Consider the following 21,881-nt stretch of genomic DNA (forward strand, 5'->3'; position numbering starts at 1 on the left):
ACTGAGATTATTTGAAGAGAAAAAAAAATGAAACTTAAGCAAATAAACATTAACTTATATAAATTATAGATTCAATAAATTCATTGATGTTACTATGAATGACTCGGGATTTGCGGGTGTAATTAAACGAATTAAAATACTCGTACTCCATGAAATTGTATAATTTCAAATACCATTTGATAAAATAAAGTAGCGTAGGATGAATATGGAAAAGACTGTAACATAAAAGTCTGAAAAATAATTAGATAAACAAAAAATTACATAACATATCGCTCTTACATTTATTACAACAAATCGTCGATTATCCTTCGATATTATCGATTCGTCGTTAAGTCTAATGAAGCATAAATGAGCTCGTGGATTATCTATGAAAATTATTCTTCCAATGTAAGAGTATAAAAAATTAACAAACATAATATTGCATTATATGTTTTATCATAGTCGTTGGTAACAAAATTATTAAAATAACTCTTATTACTGACAGTCGATAACCATAAAAGACGTTGATTTACAATGGAACAAGGAGGATTCAATGGCTCCAAAATGATCAAAGAGGGCCCCGTTAACAAATGCCGATTCTCTCGATCGTTAAAGAGTACATTGGCTAAAGATCTCTTAAGCTTCCGAAGATCATCCATCCAAATTCTTGTTACGATCACGTCAGCATCAACTTCCTTGATTGATCTTCGATTAAATGAATCTTAAAACAAATTAATAATGTAAAATTTGCAAAGTTTATAAAGTTTATATGTAGCGAGAGATTTATTTTATCCGAATTTACTTTTACTCCGTTCGATGTAATTGCCGATAATTATCATTCGCTTATATTGCGCCTTTAGAGCTATTAGCGCTATTGTCAGTACTGTTTTGTTGCTTCTTTATTATTTTTTTTTTTTTTTTTTTGTTTTTTTACAATTGTGATTTTTAGCTTCTTATCAATAACTTAATTAATTTTTTCTTTAAGGTCAGCACCGATAATAAAATTTTGATTAACAATAAATAATATAAATATAAGTTATTCGATCTTATCGTTATCTATTTTCTTATTAATCAATGGCAATCTATTAAAAAAATATTATGTATAATACACATTTATGATTATTCGGTAAAATAGAATTATTATCAATATGTTGCTTAGGTTTACGAAAGCAAATCATATTCTCGATATCATTTGCCTTATTATTTTAATCATCGAATAGCAATTAAAAGTAATGTCAATGTAATATTCGATAAGTTATTCGATAACATGTAATCGAAATACTTGAATACTTATTTTCGTCAGACATATTATATTTTGTATAACAAATTAATGCTAATGTCAAAGGCTACGCCATTAATTATGATAACAATTATCATTCTTCCAATTATAGATATAAAATATTACATAGTATAATAAGAATTCGCGTTTTTTTTTCTTCTTTTTCTTTTTTTTTTTTTTTTTTTTTTTTTTTTTTTTTTTTTTTTTCTTTTAATATAAACATTTCCAACAATGTATACGGAATTATCATTCAGCAGCTTAACGTTTACTTATTTTAAGATAAACATTATAATGCTATAAAATAATACATTTTATAAATTAAAATACATTTTCCATCCTTCTAAGATGTGAAATATAAAGGTAAGTAAAAAAAAAATTTATATATATATATATATATATATATATTTCTACCATATATAGCACAAATCAATTTAAAAATTTGGCGATCTTTTTATATTATGTACATTATTTCATCTTGAAAAATGTAAGAAATTATCACATATAAATCAATCGTATAAATCAGTAAGAATTATTTCTATTTAAAAAGATTTCCTCGAGTCAGCTAAACGAATTACGATATTACATGAAATAAAAAGTGCTGAGAAAAGTAGAATAAAGTTAAGCAATGATGAAAAATCATTAACACAGTTATTTAATTATTACCAGAAAAGCTTACAGCTAGAAAATGCTTGTTTTTATTAATTAAATACAATAATGAATATTTAATAATGAATATCTAGAAAAATATTAAGTAGAATATTTATTTAAATAATAGTTATTGGCTGCTCAAGGAAAGATTATGTTACATTATTTGTTTTGAAAATGTATTCTTTTTATACAAAATAGTTGGAAACAATGTTTATTAAAAATATTATACTTATTCTTATGAAAATAAGATCGTTAAATCGTAACTTTTGATTGCAAACGAGATTAAAAGTATGTGTCTTGGATTTCATTGGAAAATTCATACACAGAACTATGCATAATTGGAGAAGCTGCAATACAACATTTTCTTTCCAGCCTCTAACTGATATACAAAAATACAAATATTATTAAAAAATAATATCTTGTCGTGAGCTTAAGATATTGTATTACATTACAATTTTTACTGTATTTGTGTCAATGCAATGGACAGATATGTTGGAGAATAATATTTAAAAATAAAATAAAATAATTATCCATATATGTATCATTCAAGAAGGAAGGTTATAATAAATTTAATAAATTCTACTGATTGTAAAACAATATATGAAGAAACTTCAAATATATGCACGTTCATTCACAATATTCACATTCGCATTCACAATATATTCAACAAACATTGACTTCAATATTTTCTTTCAAATTTATTACTACAAATAAGAAGGAATTTTCCCATTACTTCTGTAAATATAGATGTTTAAACCGATACAATTATTACCAAAAATCTTCTTTCTTTTTTTATGTGTGCGCGCGCGCGCGCGCGCGTGCGTGTGTGTGTGTTGATTAGTATAGATATCTTTATCGTATGAAAATTGATGTGACATCTTGTTCATCAAATTACACAAGTATTTTCTATTACGCAAAATTTAAAAAAATGTTAACAATATAAAATATTTCATTTTATGAGATCTACCTTATATCAATCATTAAATTAATTTTTAAACTTAATTATATCATTATATCATTATATTTTTTTATTTTCTTTTTTCTGACGGTGAGCAGTTACATTGATGCATAGTTATAGATTTTATGTGGAACATCGGCATTTAATATATAAAACATGAGGTATAATAATTGCCGCATAATGTTTTTTAATAGCTGACAAGATATTTTACGTCTTTCATATGGAAATTTAGTATTAAAAATTCTAATATATTATAATTTACTTTAAAATCTTAGTTAGTTTATGTAAGGATAAGCAATAAATATGTATCATGGATCGCTTTTTCCATTAGCAATGCTATGAACATTACATGTATTATTGCATTATTTCTTGTACATTTACAGACAAACTAAAAGCGAAGCCAATGTATGTAAAAATATAATTGCAGCGAGCGAATAAATCCTAACATTACCGGTCTTCCTCCCGTTTTATGCCCATTTACATTTTAATGTCAGATAATAATAGTGGCATCAAGCTACCACCCAATAGAGCATAAAAATCATGATCCACGACCGATTACATGATAAGGTTGAAAATATAACGGCATTGGTTGATGTCTTACGAGAGCCGAAAAAGAAACTCCGTGGCGATATTTTACCACCATTGCTTGGGCATTCGTTCGATCGTTCAATGGCAACCGAATTCCACATGAAATCCACGACGAGGCAGAGCGAGTGTAATATGGCCTTTGGAGTCAACAGCAGCAACAGCAGCAGTCTGACGAGTACAGGTTATGTGTTGAAGTATTTTAAAAAGAGAATGACGATACGTATAAAGTGATGCGGTGATAGGCAGTACGAGTCAGTAATGGTTTGATCCTCAACTCGTGAGGAGACAGAGGGTAAGTGAAGTTACCAAGTTACTCGAAATCGGATCCAAGCCAACTTCTAGCAATGTTGTCGGTTTGTGTATTTCGTTAGTATAGGCTGCAATTCTTTACGTTGCATCGGAGAAAGTGAGAGCATTGGCAATAATAATGGCTACAAAAATGCCCAGACTTTCATAATAATGGCTCGAAGAAACGGTGATATGTTCGTAATAACGAAGAGATTACGGAAAGTTCAGTGATATCAATGATACGTGCTACGTCCTTCCGACATCTACTGTCTACAATATTTTTCATGAACAAACTTGAATATTCTCGTGTCTCGAGTAAGCGATTACGTCACACGAGATAAACTTCACCATGACGTTTGAGCCTCGAGTTCTCTTGCCGATTATTTGAGTGTTACTGTTCTGGCCATGACTCAAAAAAGTTTTATCTTACATTATCGTACGATTATTTTATGGGGTATTTTATTAGATGGATAATTGGATCGTTTTTAGAAAATTATTAATTCATCGTCGCAATGTAACTGAATATCTCTACAAGGCGGCACGTATTCAACACTTAAATTAATTTGTAATTTTAATAATAATAAGGAGAAAGTGGGAGGGAGGAAGTGGTTTTTTTAATAGATTCATCTATTTTTAAAGCATCTTTGCTTTTCAGTGTCCGATCTTATTTATTTAGAGACAATCGTATACGTGAGATTTTAGATAAATAGGCTCGCAGCTCTTTCTCATACATCGTTATTTGGAGAAGAAGACGATGAACATTTGTCGACGATATCGTGTAATCGTTGTTCATTCAAATATATTAGACGACATAATCTATCGACCGTAATTGAATTTAATAAGGAAGGATTCACTTAATTACGAAAGCTTATTAGATGACAATTCAATTATAAATTATTTATTGAAATTGATGTAATACGTATAATGAGTAAAATATCTTTTAAATAATAAGTTCTACGGACGCTTGAGAATCGACAAATTTTGTGTAAATTCGGTTAAAATATAAGTGAGCAATAACAACGCAATGGCATTGGCATTATAAATAAGGCAGATATAATATTTGGATAAAATTTTACATTTTCTGCATTAACCAATTGTATGAGTGTCTGTATTAATATTAATAATCACGTGGATATGACTTGACGTAACTTTTGCCAAGCGCTGAATTAATCGTCTAAACATGAAATAATCATCACTTACTTAAACATATTTTAATTAAGCACAGATACATATTCGTTCTGACATTTATAACGTCATTATGTACACAATCATTATTAAATTTACAACGATAAATTAATAAAAGTTGTATTGTCGCTTCGACAAGGACTCCGAAGCCTCTCGGACTAGGCATCTCGGTAAAGTTATGACTTAAGTTTATCCTACTCGACGATTAATATAGCCAATTTGGCAAACGCAACGGAGTGGCCATTAATGCATACTAACCAACACCTCTTTTGTATTTTAATAGAAATTTAAGATAAGGCAAGTTGGAGAGCCCTTACCGTCACGATTCTCGTAACTCTAAATTTCTACTTGTTTTTTCTTTTTTTCTTTAGCCCATTCCGTATAATCAATCGCCGGACAATCGACGAGAATAAAACATGAATACGACATACACTGGAATAATACTGGGGATCGCCCTGGTATTGGCTGCGGTGATTTACATGATGCCTTCGGAGCCCAAAATACCGCAGCTCGAGGAGGTGTACTGGGGTCCGGGTCAAAAGCCGCGGAAGATAGACGAGAGCATCAGACCTTTCAAGATCAAATTCGAGAAGGAGGTTAGCCTCGCACGCACATTGGCTTAATTTGAAATAAATTCAGTCCTCCCTCCAACTCCATGCGCATTTATACTCAATACTCTCGCTGTTGCATAATATTTATCTTGCTTTCGTGGACCTTTTTTACAAAAATTTTTACTTACTCGCCGCATTCTCCAACCGAAACTCTTAAATGTCCATTTGATATGGCGATATGCGCCATAATAAATGTCGGACAACAAGAACGCCAATAACTCGTCTTTCCCGGTTCGCGCGTTCCTCGCGCGAAGGTTCACGACAAATCTTATGGATTTCAAGATCCAATACCTATTCAAAAATTGATTTTCTTTTTTCATTTTTTTTTCTCTCTCTTTTTTTTTTTTTTTTCATCAATTTTACTCAATGGTATCCACTTAATATCAATCGAATCCCAATCCAATGGGCGTATATCGTTAAATCGTAACGACAAATCCTTGTTCACCATGGTCACTCACAGCCTGGCCAAGTGCAGTAATGCGCTTGCGCAGGTGCCACGCGGCTCGATCGTCTAAGAGAACGAATTTGTGTCAACAGATGATCGATGATCTGAGGTTCCGATTGAACAACACACGCAACTTGCAGCCATCGTTGGAACACTCGGGCTGGAAATACGGCGTGAACAGCAACTACGTGCCGACGATCATCGACTTCTGGCTAAATAAATACGACTTCCGTAAGCGCGAGGATCACCTTAATCGATATCCCCAGTTCTTGACCAACATCCAAGGTGAGTGTCTAGAGAAGCAATCGTTGCTTCTTCGTTGAAAATTGGTCTTCTATAATGATGTTTCCTCGATCCGTCCACGTAAGATGCGCCCATTGAAAATTAATGGCTAGTAATGGATATTTTAAAAATGTCATATCCTTAAGAGAGTCGGCCATCCCAATCGTCAATAATACTCATCGATATTTTATGGTGGATCATTGGCCTTATTTATGGCAATGGTACGAGTAATAATAGACGAGGCCCACTTATTTGCGCGGATAAACGTTCTTTCAATTGGATTTGCAATCGTTATTGACGCAGCGCTGAAATTTTATATCGCTTGCCAGGTCTGGATATCCACTTTGTACGCGTGAAGCCACAAGTGCCGAAAGATCGCAAGCTGCGCGTCCTGCCGCTGCTGATAGTCCACGGTTGGCCAGGATCCATCGTGGAGTTCCAAAAGATCATACCATTGCTGACGAGGCCCCAAGCGAATCGGGATTTCGTCTTCGAGGTGATAGCGCCATCGATCCCGGGCTTCGGCTACTCCAGCCAAGCCGCGAAGCCCGGCCTCGGTGCCTTCGAGATGGCCCTCATCCTGAAGAGTCTCATGCTCAGGCTTGGCTACGATAAGTTCTACACCCAGGGTGGAGACTGGGGCGCCGTCATCACATCCTACATGGCCGTATTGTACCCGCAGCAGTGAGTATCCTTGAACAGTGAGATTATTCATTTTCCCTTGGGATTAGTCCCATTTGGCTGTTATCGTATAAAAGAGTCAATGGATCATTGAACGAACGAAAGCGCAACGTCACGTATCGATATTGTAGACTTTTAGAAGAAATTATTTATGATATTAGAATCGTGTTCAAGCGGTGGTCTAAGAGAGGCGTTACGTCACCTCATTCGGTAAAAAATACATTCAATCCCAAACGAGTATTCATGGAGATAATCAACGTTAAATAAACAGCAAAACCTCATCCGATAAAGCATAAAACTCTAGTAATTATAATCATAAGATTTTGAAACGTCACCTGCTATAACCCAATAATAACAACAACAACAACAACAACAACAACAACAGCAACAAAGTAAAGTCAAAGCTTAGTGAAGTATCTATTTCACTTGCCACTATAGTTCCTTTGCCATTATATCCGCATGATATGGAAAAATCTTGACGATTCTTATTGACTTGCAGCATGTTGGGAATGCACTTGAACCTGTGCATGGTTCTGAACCCGTGGACCCTCGCGAAAACTGCGATCTACAGTCTCATCCCATGGCTGATGTTGGACGAGGAGCGATACCTGTCTTCGCCTCTCGGTTATCAGATTCAGACATTAATCGCTGAGACTGGCTATTATCACATGCAGGCGACGAAGCCCGATACACTCGGTATGCTAATCCCGAATTCTTCGTCTTCCCGCGTTATTATTGTTCCAACTTTCCAACTATTTTTAATGCGCAGGCGCGTCTTTAGCATCGGATTTCTTTTGTAAAGCTTTAGCTGCGATAGGATACGGCGCGGCGAGCCTCGCGTCATTGGATACCGTAGCCACGAATTCATAATGTTATTAATTAATATGACAAATAAATGCAAGAACATTGTTTATCGCATAAACATTATATACATAAATCGCTGTGTGCGTGCGTGACAATACTTCTCTAAAGCTATCGTTTTTCAATACAATATAATACGGTAATGTAATCATTAAATATTCATTATTTCTTCAAATAATTCAAAGGTTTTTTTTTTTTTTTTTTTTTTTTTTTGTCAACATTACTAATATAAACACAAAGTCTCTTCCAACTCACTCGTCTACGCTAATTATCGTACAATTTATTACATTTACAAACAAAGACTGGATTATTCTTTTCTTTTCTTCTTTTTTATTAATTTACTAATTGACAGGCCATACAACACAATGAATTATTCATTTCAGTCGTCGACTAATGTATAAAGATTACATACGCATACGCACATTAATTGAAAAATGTTACGTATTTTAGGAATTGGTATGACCGATTCACCAGCAGGATTTGCCGCCTATGTATTGGAAAAATTCTCGACCATTACGCAAATGCAAAACGCGTGGACCGACGATGGTAATCTGCTGGAGAAATTCGAAATGACCGAATTGATCGATAATCTTATGATGTACTGGGCACCGAATAAAATTACCTCTGGTTTTCGCATTTACGCGGAATCCACCAGCAGTCGTATCCTGAAAATGAGACTGAATAAGTGAGTGTTTGGAAAGTGACAACCGTCAAATTAATTTTAGGATGCAATTACACAAGAGCTGAAAATTCTTATAACAAAATCGTCACCTTTCAGTTAAGGTGAATTTTATTAAATTAAATTCAATTAAATCGAATAATACGTCAAGTATTTAATTTATTAATTAGTCAAGCGTTTATCAATACGATAGTAAGAAATCTAAATAAAACAAAAGGCAAATCTTATCAAAGATGCTCAAATGTAATGTGAAAGAAAAGTCATCGAGGATTTACCTACTTACACTACTTAATCCTTCATCCACTTTTTCAGTATTCCGGTGAAGGTGCCGACCGCCTGCGCCCAGTTCCCCCACGAGATTATATTCCAGCCGGAGGCGCTGCTGCGCGATCGTTTCGTTAATCTCGTGAAGGTGACGAGGATGAAGCGAGGTGGACACTTCGCGGCCCTGGAGGAGCCCGAACTTCTCGCCGAGGACATCTGGTCGGCAGTGCCCTTCCTGATGAAGAGGAGCGAGCTCCTCCGGAACTAGACGAACTACTGCAACAGGACTCTCCATACCTCTTTCCTTTCTTCGTCTTTTCTCCTTTTTCTTTTTTTCTTTTTTTTCTTTGTTTTTGTTTTTGTTTTTGTTTCTTATCAGCAGCTGAGAATCGACCAGGTGGCTTTAGGCGCCAGTATACGTGGAGCGATCGCTAACTAAACAAACTCTGGACATTTCGATCGATAACCGAATTAATAATAAGCGACGTTCGTGTGCTCGTTACATTGCGATTATTTCCATCTGAGCCGCGTAATTTTTCATTTTCTTTTTCTCAACATTCGATTATTCATACACTTCGTATGTTTTTAAACACTCCTATTATAATTAGGTTTAATACCTTAATACAGTGAAGTATGCAATTGGCAGCTAACATGTTTACAATTTCTGCGTAAATTCATTAACCGTGAAAGGGAAATTTGTAGAATATAGAAGTTAGATAAAAGGAAGATAATGAAGTTATTATCGATTTGAATTGAATGGAAAAATGCAGAAATGTGACAGATACACGTGGCAAAATATTAAGGAACATGTGTTTCGTATAATTATCTTCCCTTGCGAAAGCTATATTTTTATAAAAATGCTGTTATATCGTATCCACCTCTTTTAATTCTCTTCTTCATCCCATTATTGTTTAACGTTATTTTTTTACATTAAAAATCGTATAGTCTCTCGCTTTATTTATTCTAATAAATTATGACTAAATAAATACATGTAAAATTAAGTTAAACGAGCGTTGAATGAATTCATAGTATTATCAATATTTATAACAAAATTAACGTTAATATATTGAAGTAATGCGATATTAAATCCTTATAATCTCGAGCACTTTGATATTTTTCTATGCCATTATTCGTCAATTTTTATCATAGATTGCCTTGATCTCTGTTAAAAAAAAAAAAAAAAAAAAAAAAAAGAAGAAAGAAAATATTTTTTTTAACGGCATTTATAATAATAGTTGTAACAATACCTGAATACAATTATCATGAGTTATCAGTCAGTAAATTGAAACAACTGACAACTAAATTGGCATCGATTAAATTTGATGCTAATATTTATTTTTGAAAATTTCGGATAATGTACGGTATGAGATAATCATAATACATGTGATTAATATAAGAAAACATTTATGAAGAAATTATAAACGATATGTGAAATATCGCCCTTTGTAATATTATCTTCTCTATATAATATTATGAGCGAAATACGATTACCAACAATTTATCGATTATTTTACATTAATTATTACTTATCGTTTTCGATAATCGATCAACTCTTTAACTCCGGGTATTATCAATTATTTAACAAGTAAATATTTTACAAAATCTTTGAATTCTGCTTCGACGAGTAATATTAAGAGCGATATATTTATATTTTATATTACTTAATGTATAGTAGAGTTGATGTGGTACTTAGTAAGTGGAAGATGGATAATTTTTAATCGAACGTATTTGATATTTATCGGTAGAATTATTGTACGATTAATCCATGTTCCAATAAATGAAAAATGTACAAATTATCAATTTGTATAAGAGCATATAAATTGTTTTTAAACTTAATAGCAGATGGTGCAAATAAATTGATCTCAGATTCGTTCAACAGACGTCTACATAAAGATATTAGAATTTCGTCAAATATACTGTGCAAGAAAATTCAGGCATACTTTAGTTAACATAAAATAAGCTTTTATTAACTAATGATTGAACAGTGATTGTTTAATTAAATTAAGAAAAAATAATAAGGGGACAGTAGTCATCTACGTATTATTTATACGTAAATGAACGGCCAACTATATATAAAATAATATAAAATACAATACTTATATGAATAATAGAGAGAGAGAGAGAGAGAGAGAAAGAGAGAGAGAGAGAGAGAGAGAGAGAGAGAGAATCTGAATTGACAATAATTATTGAATTAGAATTTAGAAAAGTAACTTTATCATTTTTATGTCATTATGTTCATAAATTTTCAAATTTTTTAATTTGTTGTAGATATTTTCATACATTTCATTACAATAAAGAATTAATACAATCACAATACGATAAGTGAAAAAATGAATAAAAAAGTTCTGTAGTTTTGTTTTTTAACGAGTAAAAATTCTTCGTCAATAATGTTAAATTCTTCTATTACAAGTGAACGTTAACAAAGATCTTCGACAGGAATGAAAACTGAAAGTGAGTAATTTCATAACGGATATTATAATCCGACATTATATCAGTGTGTGATATGCATAACAATGTGTTATGGTATTAGTGTCGACTTAGGGATCAGCGTACGTTTATCTGTTTACGTATTAACAATTAGTGTCACTCCATTGTATACAAGCCGAAAGCGAGCCAAGTGATCATTAATTTCGATATTCAATCAATTACTCATCATGAGCAAATATCATTCATCAATACTATGCTCATTAAATTAATATACCTTAATTTTAGATACAGAATTATAGTTAATAATAAAAATTATATTGATGATGTATTATTATAAATAATCTAGACAAGATTGGTAACAAAATTTTTAAAAAATTGGTTTGAAAAAGTTTCGAAGATAAAGAAAAATTAACAATTGTACGATAAAATAAAAGAGAAGACTTAACATGATTAAATGATTAAATTCTTTGTTCCTCTGAAAAAAATGGAAAAAATTAGTATTATAATTATACTTAATGATACTCGAGAGCTTGTAAACAATAATTTTCAATTTGTTTCCAACTTTAGTTTGAAATATGTAGAACCTTGCAGCCAACCGTGACGAGTGAAAATTCTTTTAGAAAATTAATTAGCGAGGAAAAAAAACGAGATGAAATATATCTATAATTTTTTCTTCGTCAATGAATACACTTAGGTATAAAAAAAACAAAAATTATATTGTATGTCATAAAAATCTAAATTTTATAATATTTTTGCATTCGAAGGTGTAGCATTTGCAGATGACATACAACATTTTATAAATATTTACTCGTGTATTGAATGTGTGCATTTTTCACAATGATTTTCACTTTTATTATCATAAATATGATAAGTAATTTTTGTATTGGTCGTTGATTAATTTATGAGTAAAAATTTCCGAAAACTTATTCTTCGTTCGAGTAAATTTTACAAGTTGTATTTTAATAATATTATATTGTAAGATTATGTTGATGAAAATGTATAGAAATAAATTAATTTGAAAACAAAATATGTAAAGGAAATTTTTTTACATATATTTTTAATTATTTATAATGATTTTATACATCTACTTATGGTAAAACGCACGCAGAAATAAAAACAGAAATAAGATAGTAAGTTATAATTTTGTTTGATGAATTCTCATTATAAATCATCTACCTACATTATGGATATAGCAATATTAATGTAATAATTGTTACATGTTAAGAAATTCTTGTACATTAAGTACGATTGTCAGAAAATCAACAAAAACTCTTATTGGTATAAAAGAAAAAATAGAGAAATAATATTCTATTAATTATAAATAAAATCAAGTTTAATGTGAAAAAAAAAAAAAAAAAAAAATTACAAATTCATAAAATCCGGATTGAAAATTTTCTTTCTCAATATTAAGTATTTACTGGATATAATATGGTAATGGTGATATAATTATTGTGAATATAATATTATTTGCTGATAATCGCCGAGTATATGCATTAATCGAAATAATGAAGTATAGAATGAAATGAAAATTGAAATTTATATTTTTAAGTTGAAAATGAAAATATACAATGATTGACAATTATTTACGAGAAAATGAAAAACCAATTTGAAATCATGAGTGTGCATCTTCTGTAACGTATGATTTTTAAAATTTATATTTTTTAGGACGTACTTCCTACTATCAAATTCGTATAAGATTATATCGATTTATCTAATTGCCTATACTAACAGCTAAACCTACGCGATAAATGTATAAGTCAGTAATCCATTAAATGTAATAGTAACACATCCTTTTTGAAATTATTCCACAATACAAATACATGTCATATAAAAACGATGAATTATAAACAAAGGAATTGTATTGGGAACAAAAGATAGAAACTCGTTTTTTGTTTTGTTTTGCATAATTACATTCAGACTGTGCGTCTTAATGCATAAATTCAAATCTTTCGTCGCCTCTGAAAGCATTTCCTTCAAAATAATAGAATTTCATCGCTCGAATAAATAATCGCTGTGTCTATTAGAGCGAGTTCCTCTGTCCTACTTAATCCATTGCCGTTCGTTATGGAAGTAATCGACTGCCTCTACGACTGACCGACTACAACCATTACATTGTATCTGCGAATCTTGCCAGACATTGGACGTACGAATAACAACAGCTGGCTATCCGGATAGGTTGATGCTCTGAAGTTGGTGGTGTCGGCGGTGCGGATGACGGCGGCCGCAGTAATGGGAGTGGCAGCAGCGGTGGTAGCGACGGTGTCGACGGCGCCGTCGACAAACATCGCCGAAGTGCCTCTTGCTTTTGTAATAAGAACTGGGGATCAGTCGTTGCCGAGGCGCTGTGACCGGCGAGTCAATCATTAGCGATTAAACGGGAGGATGTGGAAGGGCGCAGCCGTTTTGATTTTGGGCCTCATAACCGTTGACTGGCACTTTAGGTGGGTAATCAAAAGCCAATTCGTTGCTATTTTCTTAAAGATGAATGTAATATTTGATTGACGCAGAGCAGTTGGAGATATTATCCGCTTAATCGCTGTTCAATAATGATAATGTGAAACTAATCGAAGATTGTTTATGTTATCAAGTGCACATAAGTATGCGCTTAATTATACATTTAGCACCGAATTTATCAAAGAATTATAAATTTTGCTCTGCCGACATTTTCGAGTAAAGTCATCTTTCAAAGTATCGTTGAATTGATGAATTTTGTTTTTTACGTAAATGTTTAATATTACGATAGTTTGATGTTATTAATATATTGAATTAATTATTTATTGTGTTTAAATACAGTATTTGAATAGAATTAATTGGAGATGGCGATTATTGTGTTTGTAACGTTAAAATATGAATATTTTGAAATTATTTTCTTTAATGACAAATTCACAATACGCTTGAATGAATAACTTTGAAACTTTGAAGACGCTCAATAATATTTATTATACAATTGTAATGTAATATTCAATGTATTTAGAATTTTATCCACTAAAAATTCTCTGCTATCAATTTATTTTAAACATTTTATATGCCTAATTTGTGGATATGCGCGTGAAGGAATAAAATTAGGTTTTATAATTAGAAAATTGACATTTATTAGTTTATTACAATTTTTTTTTCTCAAAGGTATATTAAAAATCAGTTGAAAAATAATAAATATTGTATAGATTGTTACCCTGATTTTCTCTGTATTTACAGAGATTAAGTAGTTAACTAAATTAACAATGTTTTTATCATCAATCAACGATAATGCGTAATAAAGATAATAAAAATAATAAATATTATAAGAAACATATTTATCATTCGCATAATAAAACAATAAAAAAACAAACACTAGCATTCATGATTATCGATACTGAATTTCAACCTATATTATTTATAATGTATTTACATAAATGATTGACATTCAATTAATACTATTAATCTATGATGCAATAAGAATTAATAAAATATAATTTGTTTACTTTTGCATTGTTAATATTATTGCAAATTTACTATTAATATTGTTTAAATCAATGTCAAATTGAAGTGTTTATTTTACTTTAGTTCTTTTAAATCATGTAAGCAAAAAAATTAATGTTTATAACAATCTATGATTAGTTTATTTCCAAATTTTATTTCCAAAACATCGTCACATAAATGGTAGTAAGTACGTTTACGTAGAAAATATATAACGAACTACACAAAAATGATAATATTTAGAAAATGAAATATTGATGATATTCCGTTTCGTTTAGAAAAGATTTTCAAAAGCGGAAAATATATGCATTCGGTACGAATGGAAATTTATTTGATAACTCTACTGATAAGATGCTGTAAAAATTTAAAATACCATCCTTACATACATTAGCAATAGAATAAAAAGAAGAAATGTCTATCATAAGCATTTAACGATAAAAATTGTCAATTTTTTTTCCTAAAAAATTTATGCTAATAAATAATGGAAGATGTATAATTATGAAAAATTTTAACATTTTATTACTACGTAGGTATAGACAATCGATAGAAATTCCAAAATTAGACAATGATTATTGGGGTCCTGGTAAAGCAGTTCCTGATTCTAAAGAAATCAAGCCATTTGAGATTGATGTTGCCAAAGAGGTAATTAAGTATCAACTGTATAAACTGATAATATTCACATGGAAATTGAATTAGATTTTGCTTAAGCAATAAATTTCACCGATTAGCAATGAAAAGTATGAAAATCTGACACAGATAAGTTGCAATACCTGTTTATTCGCAATTAAAATTAAGCTGTAAACTAGTGTAAGCGCGTTACAGTTACTTTCTTAATTTCTCACCGTTATTACACTAGATATTGCTTGCGGATGTACCGAGTAAAATGAGAAATTGATATACGCTTATTCGGTAAAAATAGTTAGCGCAATTCGCGAATGGAGGTCATAAAATTAAAGTACCGCGAGTTTTACAGGTCATCGATGATTTAAATCATCGTCTAGATATATCGAGAAACTTTGCTAAGCCATTGGAAGGTGTAGGATGGACTTACGGCATACAAACGCCCTATTTGAAGACAATTTTAAATTACTGGAGAAATAAATATAACTGGAGCGAGAGGCAGGCTTTACTTAATAAATATCCGCAGTTTATCACCAAAATCCAAGGTAATTATTAAATTTCTCAATCATTTTAACTCATCGTCTCTGCTGTTTTTATTTAATTTTTTTCTTCTTTTTGTTTTTTGTTTTTTTCATTCATTTTTTTTTTTTTTTTTTTTGTTCTTTCTTTGCACGCTTAGAAAAAATTTGCAAATGTTATTTATACTCGATTTTTGATTTTTTGTTTCACGATAGAATACGAAACTTTCAATATAACTTGTAAACAACGTTATTTATACGTAACAATTTATCAACTCTTGTTGAGTCAGATTGATGATGAATCTATTTTTATGGTAAATACATGCCTCTTGGAAGGTTGAGTTATGTTCATCAATGATTTATTAGTTTCTTTGAGCTTCTTTTGTTACTATTTATTCGTCTCATTTAATAAAATTAATAATAACATTGTGATAATTTGGATAAAAAGGATTTTAATTATACTTAAATAAGTCTAAATTATCTAATATTATCGTTGAATTCTCAGTTCAATTATTCTTTTCAGTTTTAATTATGCATTTTAAGCATGTCAGTATGATATTTTATAATGCACATAATACAAACTTGGATAATTAAGAACGTAACGACTTTGGTTGTAAAATTCAATTATTTGTTCATTATTTTGAGCGATCTTAATATCATTTTAAGATCAGACAATGAAATTAATATATTTTTAATAGAAATAGACCGCGAATTTATCTTTTTTAAATAATAATTAACTCTAATAATAATCACTTAATACCATATAATAATATAGTCATAATATAAGTAGAAAAAGCTGCTTCGCTTCTTTTGAATAAAAAGAAGTTTAATTGTTTAATGTTGACCGAATGACTAAAATAAAAACATTAATAAATAAAAGGAAACAGTAAATTAGAATGAAATCAATTAATTCTATGAAAATAAGAATATCGATTGCGATGTACATTCGATGCACACAGTCGAAATATTTTTATTTCTTACATATGCGCGATCGCATAATTCGAGCACGTAACGTCACATTGTCGATAATCGCGACGTTTACCTATAATTTTATTTCAAGACTTAGCATAGAGCAGTGGTCACGCGATAAAAATTCACAACGACGAATGCTGATGTTACGCAACGAGCATAACATTTACGGCAATTTGCAATAAATTATCCATTATTGGTATTGGTAATAACTGCCAAACCCACAACTTCCTTTGCGCGTCCCTTACATCCATAATGGAGCTCGTCGATAATGTTTCTCTACCTAATTATTACCCAATGACGTGAAAACGATGGTAAAGGCTCTTTCTTGATTGTGAACCAAAGCTCATCACTTGCGCCCGTCCACTCGTAGGATTGGACATCCATTTCTACCGGATTAAGCCGGAGATACCCAAGGGCCGGAATATGCGCATCCTGCCGCTACTGATAGTCCACGGTTGGCCAGGATCCGTCGTGGAGTTCCAAAAGATCATACCATTGCTGACGAGGCCCCAAGCGAATCGGGATTTCGTCTTCGAGGTGATAGCGCCATCGATCCCGGGCTTCGGCTACTCCAGCGGTGCCAGCAAACCTGGTCTCTCCGCCGCACATGTACGTTATCATTGTAAATGCAAATACGAACATCCACGTTAGATAGGCTTTGTGAAGTTTAAAATAAGGGTAGGGCCGGTAGGCACATTCCCAATATGTAAATTATAAGTGTCAAATGCGATGAGGAAGGAGAGAAAATAATATTTTGTGCAACTGTTCACGACCTTACTAATGTTCTGCCCTTAATTTCAGATAGCCGTTGTATTTAAGAATTTAATGTCGAAACTCGGCATTGAAGAGTTCTATGTCCAAGGTGGTGACTGGGGCTCTATCATCACATCAATTCTAGCTCAATTATATCCTAAAAAGTAATTTTTTTTCCTCTTTATTTTTCTCTCGTATCGTTATTCTTCTTTTAAGAATACATATTAAGATATGGAAAAGCTGAAAAATATTAAGATCGATAAAGTATTCATATTCCGTAATAATTACAGTGTGATCGGTGCACATGCCAGCATATGCTACGTAGAGACATCAAAATCAATATTGAAGTCGCTCATTGGCTCGTACATTCCTTATTTGGTCATCGACAGCGAATACCATTCGAGAATGTATCCCTTATCGGATCATTTGACTCGCTTAATAAGTGAAAGTGGTTACATGCACCTACAAGCAACGAAGCCAGACACCGTCGGTAAGTGAGAAACCGTCCTTGTAACCGTCCTTGTAACCGCCCTTTAACTAAAATAACTAAAATAATAATAATAACAATCATAATCATTTAACTAATAAATAAAATAATCTGCCGATTTATGTTGAAACATTGAATTGAGAAGAGTCTTAATTTTTTAAAGATTTTCTTTCCCTCTTTTTATACAAACTCTAAATTATTACTTTCCGTGAGCAAAGAAAATCTTTATATAATAATAACAATAATAATAATAAATATAATAATTTGTTTAATATTAAACAATCTTTATTTTTATTACAAATTTAATAATTTTAATAAATTAATGTTTCGATAATTATATTAGTTCAATATTTATCAATTAGTTCAATAATTATATCAATAATCATTTGATTATTTTACTAAATTCGACGTTAAATACATGATTGTTGATTGAATCGACTAAGCGTAAATCAGTAGATCTAAAAATCTCCTTAATACGAATGAAACAACAAGTTGTCTTTAATGAAGAAAATCGAAAACTTTTCTAATGTCAATATTATTATTGTTATCACAAGGTGTTGGTCTTACGGATTCTCCGGCTGGTCTCGCCGCTTACGTTCTCGAAAAATTCAGCACCTGGACGAATCCGAACTTCACCGCCCGCGACGACGGTGGCCTCCTCCAGAAATTTACCGTTGACGAGCTACTCGACAACCTAATGATATACTGGATCACAAGCTCCATCACAACCAGTCAACGACTCTACGCCGAAACCTTTAACAAAGCCTTTAGAAAACTAGAATTGAATAAGTGAGTATTAGGCTAATGAACGCGAATGATATAACAAATACTGATGCGATCAATAGCTTTGATGAAGAAAAAAAACGTATAATGCACGTACCAAAGCCATTTACGAAGAAATAAACTGAGAACGAAAGATACAAGAGTTAGGCAATCCCCCGCATAATGATAATAAGCAAAGTCTGGCACTTGTCAGACCGTATAACCACTTGATTCGATTCTTAGGATTCCGGTGGAGGTGCCAGCCGCCTGTGCCATGTTCCCAAATGAGATTTTCTACCAACCCGAGTCCTTACTGTCGGAGCACTACACTAACATCATACAGTTTACACATCTGCCGAGAGGTGGACATTTCGCCGCGATGGAAGAGCCCCAACTCTTGGCCGACGATATCTGGTCTTTTGCCCGCAAAGTGGAGCAACAAATCATTAATAAGAGCCGAGGAAAATGATCCTGTAATGCCGTATCGTGAACTTGGAGAACGAGGAGCAATGATACTACCTGCAATTCGTTCTTTTCTCATGACAATATTAATGTAAAAGAGCTTTGTAAAAATGCAAAACGAGGAATGAAGAATAAAATTGAATTTTGTTTATATGAAAGTTTACGTTTCAAGCTTAACTGTTAAAGATCATTTCTGCGTTCTTCTCCATGAGAAAAACAAAAAAAAACAAAAAAAAAACAAAAAAAAAAACAAAAAAAAAAACAAAAAACAAACCAAACACAAGACAAAACAATGTTGTGACAGAATCTTGAGAAATTTTATGAATGTATGCGATTATAACAATAGATCGCGTATATTTTTGTATTTATCCATATTTTGTAAAACGATGATCGATGTAAATTTCATCATTCGTATGTTTATTCTTACTAAATTCACTAATTTCTTCGTACTTACGCCAATCTGATAGCTAAGCTTTTTCTAAAGAATTTCTGTAATTCGATGGATTAAGTAATATTGATCGTTATAGTAAATAAAAATTTAATTTAAATTTAGCCTCGTTATGTACATAAATAATTTTTGATTTATCGAAACCGAATATCATAATCAAGAATCAGTAATCTTCTCACTTAAATTTTCTATTAATTTAATATTATAATTTTGTCGTAAGTAAAAAAACACGAATAATTGTAAAATTATATTGTAATATAATTAATTACCTTCTATATAGATTAAGGTAATGTTGTTCTCCATTTTGAATATTTTCATTTCATCGATACGTTTCTTATATTTATTTTATAAATTCATTATTTTAAATGTAATTGCAATGCCTGACTTCATAAGTATACAGATAAATATAAATCCAATAACTAAAAGTATATAATTTATATACATCTTCGACATAATATCACTTTAACTCTTTTAAAATCGTGTTAATAGTATTTAGTGTAATAATACCTAAAAGTTTTGAAGAAAAAAAAATTCGACAGTATAACAAGATGGATCCATGATTGAATATCAACAATATTTAAACAAATGTATGTTAAAAATAAAATTTAACATTTGCAAACAAATTACATTTTCACAATAATTCTGTGCAGAAATGTAGATTTAATTATGCAACTAAATGCATATAAAATTAAACGATTAATTATTATATTATTTTTTTTGTAATTGAATACAATACGACTATTATAATTTTTACTATTTAGCCCACTGAAACAATTTAAATAATAGTTCATATTTATTACACAATTAATAAAATTATCGTTTATTCTTCATAGCGTTTTATATGTTTATTGATAGTAATGTATTATTACTATTTATTATATTGTGTTTATAACTTTTGAATGCGAAATTCAAATTCATTGTATTGGTATTAAGGTATGAATTGACGTCAAATGATAAATATAGCGTAACGAAAGACCAATCATTTACTTATAGGATCTTATACGCATTTATCTTATATACCGCAAATAATGTAATTATTGAATGGTGTTGAGTCAACAGTTTCTGTCATACGTTTGTGTTGGGAATATATGATGGAATGATCTTGTCAGTTTATATGTTACGCCTGTCTATAGACTAACCTGCCATACACAGACGCAAAGTGGCATTATATTTGATAGAATGAGAAGATATTAAGGTACAGCAAGTTTTTATTCAAAATTTGTAATTAAATCCTTCTATAATTATGTATATTTATATTTATTTTGTAAAAATAACATGTATAAGTTAAGCAATTAAACATTATGAAAACATGAAAAATAATTAAACTTCAATTAAACATCTACATTTAGATTCAATTTATTATACATCGTTTGATATTATACAAATAATTCTCAAGATATACCTACATTAATAATAATAATAGAATTTTTGTTTTATTATTGTTGATGCTGTCATTGCCATTGTCATTATTAGTAGATACTGAAGTGATAAAAATTATGAAGAATAATATATTAATTGATATGTAACATTTTTAGTTAAGAACTTTAAAAAATTTTAAAGTAAATACATAATTTTCTTTCTTATTATAATAAATTGTTAATTTTTTATTTAATTATATTTAAATAATAATACAAAAATTATAAAAGTAGTTAGAAATATTGAGCAAAAAATTAGAGCGATATTCTATCGTTATTTAATAAATGATAATATTAAATAAAGAATATCTTAATAATATCGTTAAAAAGATTTATTTAAACCAAATTATAATATCTTTTACAACATAATGAAAATTTCCCGGAATTATTTATTGAGTTATGGCCATACGAATATAATAAAGCTCACTTAACAAAGTACTAAAGCTTAATAAAGTATAGTGCATCAAGTATTGCATAGTACAGTTATTCGCAATAACACAAATTTTCACAAAATATTAAAAACAATTAGTAACTGTATTACCCTTGTAAAATAATTTAAAAATAAGTTGATATTCGCATTTGTTATATTGTATTACATATACTCATAGTGTAATAAAATAATATTTTACATGCGAGTATTTATAAAACTTTCAGTGTCAACCTTGTTTATCATTTTTTTCCTGTTGTTGTCATTTCTGTCATTATGTCATTTCTTCGTATTCTTATTTTACATGTTAATAAGCAATTATTTATTTTGAAATTAACATGAAACCTTAAATTATAAAATTGTAGACAAATTATAAAAAAATAGT

At 30.6% G+C, this 21,881-nt stretch overlaps 2 protein-coding genes across 2 annotated transcripts; both read left to right on the forward strand.

Annotated features, from left to right (window-relative positions):
- Positions 1-5,301: 5,301 nt before the first annotated feature.
- LOC105360195 (juvenile hormone epoxide hydrolase 2-like) lies at positions 5,302-9,024 on the forward strand. Its single transcript, XM_011497028.1, has 6 exons — positions 5,302-5,521; positions 6,074-6,266; positions 6,593-6,947; positions 7,444-7,640; positions 8,256-8,490; positions 8,797-9,024. The coding sequence occupies exons 1-6, from the start codon at positions 5,342-5,344 to the stop codon at positions 9,014-9,016; spliced, it is 1,380 nt and encodes a 459-aa protein (XP_011495330.1). The 5' UTR covers positions 5,302-5,341; the 3' UTR covers positions 9,017-9,024.
- Positions 9,025-13,387: 4,363 nt separating this feature from the next.
- LOC105360194 (juvenile hormone epoxide hydrolase 1-like) lies at positions 13,388-19,436 on the forward strand. Its single transcript, XM_011497027.1, has 8 exons — positions 13,388-13,616; positions 15,162-15,273; positions 15,605-15,797; positions 17,113-17,351; positions 17,544-17,659; positions 17,786-17,985; positions 18,537-18,771; positions 18,988-19,436. The coding sequence occupies exons 1-8, from the start codon at positions 13,558-13,560 to the stop codon at positions 19,211-19,213; spliced, it is 1,380 nt and encodes a 459-aa protein (XP_011495329.1). The 5' UTR covers positions 13,388-13,557; the 3' UTR covers positions 19,214-19,436.
- Positions 19,437-21,881: the final 2,445 nt, after the last annotated feature.

The sequence above is a fragment of the Ceratosolen solmsi genome, unplaced genomic scaffold (genome assembly GCF_000503995.2).
Source record: "Ceratosolen solmsi marchali unplaced genomic scaffold, CerSol_1.0 scaffold13, whole genome shotgun sequence".
NCBI classification, from domain to species: domain Eukaryota; kingdom Metazoa; phylum Arthropoda; class Insecta; order Hymenoptera; family Agaonidae; genus Ceratosolen; species Ceratosolen solmsi.

What these genes read in the sequence shown, in the direction of transcription:
- LOC105360195 (XM_011497028.1), top strand. Translation starts at nt 5,342, where the DNA reads ATGAATACGACATACACTGGAATAATACTGGGGATCGCCCTGGTATTG. An exon ending in GACGAAGCCCGATACACTCG is followed by an intron (nt 7,641 to 8,255) that starts GTATGCTAATCC and finishes TACGTATTTTAG; the next exon opens with GAATTGGTATGACCGATTCA. An exon ending in CTGAAAATGAGACTGAATAA is followed by an intron (nt 8,491 to 8,796) that starts GTGAGTGTTTGG and finishes CCACTTTTTCAG; the next exon opens with TATTCCGGTGAAGGTGCCGA.
- LOC105360194 (XM_011497027.1), top strand. Translation starts at nt 13,558, where the DNA reads ATGTGGAAGGGCGCAGCCGTTTTGATTTTGGGCCTCATAACCGTTGAC. An exon ending in AGATTGATGTTGCCAAAGAG is followed by an intron (nt 15,274 to 15,604) that starts GTAATTAAGTAT and finishes CGAGTTTTACAG; the next exon opens with GTCATCGATGATTTAAATCA. An exon ending in AACGAAGCCAGACACCGTCG is followed by an intron (nt 17,986 to 18,536) that starts GTAAGTGAGAAA and finishes TGTTATCACAAG; the next exon opens with GTGTTGGTCTTACGGATTCT.